Source organism: Eretmochelys imbricata, chromosome 23, assembly GCF_965152235.1.
Source record: "Eretmochelys imbricata isolate rEreImb1 chromosome 23, rEreImb1.hap1, whole genome shotgun sequence".
Taxonomy (NCBI): Eukaryota; Metazoa; Chordata; order Testudines; family Cheloniidae; genus Eretmochelys; species Eretmochelys imbricata.
In genome coordinates this window covers 8,887,962-8,895,363 of record NC_135594.1, presented here as the reverse complement: position 1 = coordinate 8,895,363, position 7,402 = coordinate 8,887,962, and the positions used below count along the sequence as shown (strand labels likewise).

At 56.9% G+C, this 7,402-nt stretch overlaps 1 protein-coding gene across 1 annotated transcript; it reads right to left on the bottom strand.

Moving 5' to 3' along the window:
- SULT2A1 (sulfotransferase family 2A member 1) lies at positions 1-7,402 on the bottom strand. Its single transcript, XM_077840128.1, has 6 exons — positions 7,199-7,402; positions 6,561-6,778; positions 4,552-4,678; positions 3,344-3,438; positions 1,499-1,679; positions 1-1,161 (listed from the first exon to the last, which is right to left on the bottom strand). The coding sequence occupies exons 1-6, from the start codon at positions 7,332-7,334 to the stop codon at positions 1,046-1,048; spliced, it is 873 nt and encodes a 290-aa protein (XP_077696254.1). The 5' UTR covers positions 7,335-7,402; the 3' UTR covers positions 1-1,045.

Below are 7,402 nucleotides of genomic sequence, written 5' to 3'. Positions count from 1 at the left end.
CCACAAACTTGCTGAGTGTCCAATCCATCCCATCATCCAGATCATTAATAAAGATGTTGAACAAAACTGGCCCCAGGACTGACCCCGGGACACTCCACTAGATCCAGGCTGCCAACTAGACATTGAGCCATTGATCATTACCTGTTGAGCCCTTTGCTTGAAACCATTTTGTCTTTATCCCTTGTACTTCAACTCATTTAAAACCTTTTAATTCAATCAACTCGTTTTGCTTTTAATCTAAACCAGCCCAGAGCTGAGTTTGAAGTGAAGTGACTGTTCACTCCAGTGAAAGTCAGAAGCTGTGCTTTTGTCTCTCTAAAGGCTCAGTCAGCTGTGGTATTTCTCTGAACTGGCCAGGTGAGGGCTGGCCACTGTGGGGCAGATGGTTGGGGGAAATTCAGGACTAGGAGAATGCTGGGGTCCCCCTGCACATAGTAACCAAGCTGGCAGAGAGCAGGGTGGGGCTGCTGTGCTGTAGGCAGGCTGTGGGGGCCCAAGTGCTGCCCCAGGGCTGAACAGCACATAGACACTCAGGGCCCTGCATGCTTATCTGCTGGCTATGGGTGTCCAGACTGTGAGCCTCAGCAGCAGAGCATTTAAGGCACCCAGAGTTACAGGGCAGGAGGTGACATAACCCCTCACCCCCAGAACGTGACCAAGCATGAGGGCCTCAGTCTATGTAGCGGTTGGTGAGAAAGTTCAGGGGGATGTCACAGGGCCGAGGGATCTTTAATCCAGAAGACACTGACAGAGCACACTGCAGTGGGTGGAGGCTGCAGCTGGACACAGTCACAGGGGCAATTGGAGATGCAGTGGGCCCCAGGAGGCTGGGGCCAGGCTGACTGGCCAGGTGGGATGAAGGGGCATTGGAGGCAGTGCTGGCAGAGGACAGCTGAGCCGGGCAATGCTCCTGGCACTGGTCCATCCTGCTAGGCTGGAGCCATGCCGTCCCATGGCCTGTGTGAACCATGGCAGACAGCTGTCCTCAGTAACTCAGCCCGGCTCCCTGCAGTTCCATGCTTTGCTTTATTCCTGCTGTTCATTCCTAATGTGCACCCCATGGGAATGCCTCCATCAGGCCCCCCATCTGGTCCTGGTATATCGTGTCGAAGGCCTCGCTCTGCGCCACCGTGAAATGGTTCTTCCAGTCCCCACAGATGCCTGTGAAATCAGGAGAGGCGTCAACTCGGGATTTGCACCGTGGCCATCGAGGGGGTTGGGTCAGAGCGTCTCTCCCCGCACCCTGCACATCAAGGGGAGCTTGCTCCCAGAAGGAGGGGCTGAGCCCACCCAGCTCCCAGCAAGGACTCCTGGCTCTGCTCCCTGGCTTATCCCCCTGGAGGGCTGCAGTGGAGTTGCCAGAGCCTGACTCCCCAGAGATGGGGTCAACCCCCTCGGGCTGGCTCACAGCAGCTCCCCTCACTGTCACTATGGGGGGGCCCAGACTCACCACCCCCAGCAGCTTGGGGGGAGTGCCCCAGGGCAGCCATCTCCTCACCCTTCCTCAGGAACGTGCCCTTCTCCTGATCCATGATGTCCTTGGGGAGCAGCGTCGAGTTGCACATCTTGTTCTCCTGCATGGCCCTGAAGGAGGCGTTCTCCACCACCGAGGTGATAGCTCCCTCATCCAGCTCCTGCTCCAGGAACTGGCAGAGTCGCCGCACGCTGCCCCTCAGGTCCTGGGGGAAAACAACAGCCTCAGTAACCATGGCACGGGTTGGTGGAGCCCCCCCCCGCTGCTCCCAGTGACAGTAATCGTGGCGTGGCAGAGCCCCGCTCCCCCAACCTCTGGCAGACAGGGTCGGTGACATTACCTGGGGCCTGGCCTGGCAGAGCCCCCCCATGCTGCCCTGGGCAGGCGGTGACAGTAACCATGGCACAGCCAGGCAGAGCCCCCTATGTTGCCCTGGGCAGGTGGTGACTAGGGTTTGCCAGGAGTCTCCCAGAATCAGGCTCTATCTCCTGGAGGCTACGAGATTTTAGGGTGCTAAAATCCAGTGGTGCAGCGGGATAAGGCAGGCTCCCTGCCTGCCCTCGCCCTGCACTGCTGCCAAAATTGGCAACATGTCCCCACGCCCCGCGGGGGGGGGGGGAGGGGGAGGACAGGGGGTCTCTGCATGCTCCCTGCACCCCATGTGCCAACTCCCATAGCTCCCATTGGCCGGGAATTGCACCAATGGGAGCTCTGGGGGTGGTGCCTGCCTGCAGGGAGTAGCATGCGGAGCCCCCTGCCTGCCCCCCTCCAAGGGGCCACAGGGATGTTCTGGCTGCTTCTGGGAGCAGCACAGGGGCAGGGAGCCTGCCTCACCCTGCTGCCCCCCAACTGGGAGCCACCCAAGGTATGTGCCACCTGGCCGGAGCACGCACCTCTTCCTGCACCCAAACCCTCTGTAGCCCCTTCCTGAACCCAACTCCCTCCCAGAGCCCACACCCCTCATCCCTTCAAACACCCTAATCCCTTGACCCAGTCCAGAGCCCCCTCCCAGAGCCTGCACCCCAACCACCTCACTCAGCCCTGAGCCCCCTCCAGTGCCCAAATTCCCTCCCAGAGCTTGCACCCTGCATCCCCTCCTGCACCGCAATGCTCTCCCCCAGGCACAGCCTGGAGCCCCCTCTCACACTCTGAACCTCTCCCTCACCCCCTCCCGCACCCCAACCCCCTGCCCCAACCCGGTGAAAGTGAGCGAGGGTGGGGGCAGACAGGGACGGTTACAGTAACCGGGGCCTGGCCCAGCAGAGCCCCCCCGCCACTCCCTGGCTGACAGGGACAGTTACAGTCATGAGGGCTTGGCCCAGCAGAGCCCCCCCGACTGAAGCTATTCTGGGAGATTTCCTCCCACCCCAACATTACGTAATGTCATTTTCATTTTCTCAAAATATCCTATTAAAGTCTCCCAGATTGCTTTCAGTAGTCACTGGGAGACCAATGCTGAATCTGGGAGTCTCCCAGCCAATGCTGGAGAATTGACAACCCTAGGGCATAGTGACAGTAACCAGGGCAGGGCCTGGCGGGCAGGGCCTGGCAGACAGGGCCGGGGGATGACGACAATTTCCAAACCCTGGATTGTGTCTGCACTGGAATGCTGTGAAACATGGATGTCAATGGAGCAGCTGGACAGGCATGGAGCTGATTCACCCCCCCACTCCCACTAGTTCACATGGCGCAGCCTACTGGACCTTAATGGGGTGACTCCTGATTAACATCATGATGAATTAGGGGAATCAGCCCCATTGACTCCAGTTCAGTTACTCATGATTTACCCCAGCCGGGGAGCTGGCCGATTGACTCCAGTGGAGCTATGGCCAGTCTACAACAGCGGGGGATGTGGCCGGGTCACTTTACCTGCTGCAGCTCTTCGTAAGTGATGAAGAAGAAATTCTTTCTGCCCTTCATTTCCATCCAGCCTCTGACATGATCAAACCAGGACCCGTGGGGCACTGCAGAGGCAGAGAGCAGAGCGGGGTGGGGCTGTGAGTGTCAGCCAGAGAGTCAGCACAGTGGGGACTCTCATGTGGGCAGGGAATGCTCCTGCCAGGCTGCGAGGAGACACTCCGATGGAGACTCCTAGAAACGTCGGGCTGGAAGGGCCCTCAAGAGGTCAGCACGTCCATCCCCCTGCACCAAGGCAGGGACGAGTCACCCTAGATCAGCCCTGGGAGGGGTTTGTTCAACCTTTTCTTGGAAACCTCCAGTGACAGGATCCCACAGGGTCACCTGTTCCAGAGCTGAGGTATCCATGGAAAGTTTGTCCTACTATCTAACCTACATCTCCCTTGCTGCACACTGAGCAGATTCCTTCTTGTCCTCCCCTGGGTGAACACAGAGAACAGAGGATCCCCATCCTCTTTACAGCAACCTTTCCCAGCTTCCTCCTCTCTGGACTGAACACGCCCTATTCTTCCAACCTTTCCTCATAGGCCGAGGTTGCCAAACCTCTTAGAACCTTTGTTGCTCTTCTCTGGACTCGCCTCAGTTTCTTCCCGTCTTTCCTAAGGACACAGTCCCCCAGCTGACGCCTCACCAGTGCCTAGTGTGGGGCAATGTCCTGGCAGACGAACACTCCTGTTAACATCCCCCAGAACGATAGCAGCCTTTTGTGCGGCTGTCCCATTGCTGACTCACGCTGAATTTGTAAGCCACTCTAACCCTCAGATTAGACCCTCCACCCCCTAGCCAGTTATTCCCCACTGTGTAGCTGGGCAGTTAGTTTGACATGTGATGGACTCGCTGCTCACGTCACCCTAATGAGATGAGACTAAAGAGCCCCAATACCATTAGGCCCATGCCCTGGGACACATGGAGAACCCCCTTTCCCCCCAGGGCATGGCTAGGGGCAGGAGCTGGGACTGGAGAGCCCTGGTGAATACCCCCACAACACACACACACACCACTGCTCAAGGCTGCAGAATGATGGGATTGTGGAGTCATTGGGATCCACTCTCTGCCCTGGCAGCAATGTGGGGCAGACTGCGTCTGGGGCTGGCCAGGCTTGAATCTGGTAAGGCACCTCCCATGTCCCAAGACGTCCCAGGCCCTGAAGCCACACTCACCATCCCCGCTCAGAAAGTCCCGCAGGAACTGCTCAAAGGATTCGGGGTCCTCGTACGAGCTGCACATCTTGGAGAAATAGAAATAGGAGACCAGGACGTCCTTGGGATTGCGGAGTGTGTAGACCACCTGGAGGGGAGTGCAGGCAGGGTCGGACCAGCAGTGTATTAACGCCTAGGCGGCCTAGGCCTAGGCCTAGGGCAGCAAATTTGCAGGGGTAGCAAATTTATAATAGCAGCCAGAGGCTGCTTCCCCCGGCACCTGTTCACGCCCTCCGCCCCCGGCCCCGCCCCAACTCCACCCCTTCCCCACCCCTGCCCTACCCCTATTGGTCCCCGCCCCAGCCCCGCCTCCTCTCCCGAGTGCACCCCATTCCCCCCTCTTCCCCCCTCCTTCGCGAACCTGTTTCGTGCACAAGCACTGGCAGGGAGAGGGGAGAAGCAGGACCGGGTGGCGCGCTCAGGGAGGAGACGGAGTCGGAGCGGAGGTGAGCTGGGGCGGGAGGAGCTGCTGGGAGGGACAATTATTTCAGGGCCTGGGGTGGCAAAATCATTAATCCGCCACTGGGTTGGACCAAGACATAGGCTGGGGGGAAAGGGCAGGGACTGGCACAGGAAATGCTGTTCTGCTATTAACTCTCCTACGGGTCAGGGAGCCCCTGAAGCACTCTGCAGAGCAGAGCTGCCAGCATCACCCTCCCGGCTTGACTGTCCCCGGGCGTCCAGCCGTTGGCCCCAGAGCCAGGTAAACACCCGTTGCTCCACAGGGGCAGGGTTAAAGCACTTGGAATTCAGGCACAAGCTTAAGGCACATGCCCCACACCCTACTCCCTATGTGTGACACTCTGCACCCATATTCACCATGGTGATATGATTCGGATAGGTTTTGTACAAAGCATGCCTTGTGAGGTGTCATTCTAAAAGTCTTAATCTGTTGAACATTAATATCCTGTTAAATTCTATGTGCTGTGATTGTATGTGAAGTTATGAAGTTTGGCGATGTGTGTGCCACTGAAACCTGTTGTAAGGTTGGGGACACCCACAAGCAGCCTTTGAGATACAACGATAAAAAGGCCAAACAGTGTTGATGACCTACTGAGGAAATACAGCCGCTCACAAGGATTACCCCAGGAACTGTGTAGAATAGAAACCTCTCAGAGATAGCACCGGACAATGGGAACTGTTTGACTCAGCAAAAGAGCTTTCCAGCAAGTTGGAAGAAGATATAAAAGGGGGAAGTGACATCATGACTGGACCTCACTCTCCCTACAACAGAATACCCAAGAATACCAGAGGAAAAGACAGAACTGGGGGGCAAGAGCTGGTGCCAGGCAGGAAAGAAGAAAGCCCTGCCTTTGTATGAAACATTAGCAAATTGCTCGTACTATGTATGTAACAGGGTGATACACTGCTTGATTCAGATCCTATTTAGTATATTAGGCTTAGATTGCATTTTTGTTTTATTTCTTATGCTATCTTTGATCTGTTTGCTATCATTTATAATCACCTAAAATCTACATTTCTGTGGTTAATAAATCAATTTTATATTTTTTATATAAAACAGTGTGGTTTAAGTGAAAGGTGGGGGTGGGGAAAGTTCAGCTCAGTTATTAAAGGCTTTGTGCATATTCCTCTCCACATCGAGGGAGGGGGAAGACGGGGTAATAATTAATATACCGTTCATGTTTTTGACCAGGGCAAGACAGTACAGCTCTGGGGTCCTAGTCTGGGGAGTATTTTGGCCGAAGCCTCTGTATTGTTGGCTGGTAGAGCATTCATGAACACAGCCGAGTGTGGCCACTGCCTGTGGATGTTGCTGTGAGTGCAAGCTTGGAGGGCTTTGCAGCTTGCCACAACATCACAGTGTGAGAGGGAACCCACACTGGTAAAACAGAAGGCTTGGCTGTACTCCAGTTCCAGGTGGCACCCTGGGGAGGACCCATCACACTATGGATCTGCACCTTAGCCCCTGCCACCCCGGCTCTGTACTGTAACCCCCATGCGCAGCCTGCCTGGTCCACCTTGGCCCTGGAGCCAAAGAAGGACGTGGGGAAGAGCTGGACGGGGAGGTGGCAGGTCAACAGACGGGGTCGGGGATAGCTCAGTGCAGACTCCAGCCCCAGGCGGGTAGTGAACCAGGGCACGCGGGTGGAGTTGAGGACGGCTTGGTTCCAGGCTGGGTCCCCGCCGCTGCGGATCAGGCTCAAGATCTCGATCATCCACACTGTGCCTGGGGGACAGGGGGCTTCTGTCACAGGTGCCTTGTGGGGTCTGGAGCTGTCTCTGAGACTGCATGCCTCCCTGGGCCAGTGGAGCCAACAGGGCTGAGCCCCATCACTGCCCCTATAGCCCTCCCAGCCTTCTCCTATAGCCCTCCCCACCATCCTCCCCATAGACATCCAAGCCTCCTCACCCCATCCCCTATAGCCATCTCAATGCCCCCGAGCCATCCCCAACCCCCAATAGACACCCCAGACACACTCAGCCCTCCCCATCCCCTCCCTGATAGCTGCGCTGGCCACACCCAGCCCTCCCCATGCCCCACATAACCGGATTCCAGGATAACAGGTTGTCCCTCCCCTCCTTCCCAGGGCCCTCTCCCACCACCCTGACTCAGGATGATCCCCCTTCCATGCCTGCAGCACCCTACCTGATTTGGGGTAGGTGACATTGAAGACATCATCATCCTGCACCTGGAACTCCTTGTGGGCGAAGCGCAGGCTCTGCTCAGAGTTATATGCAGGGGGGAACTTGATGCCCTGGTATGTGACGTACTCTACTGCCATTGCCCGGCCTCGCAATGCCTGAGATGACCAGCCCCACAGGGAGACACAGGAGCCTGTCACCACGCACA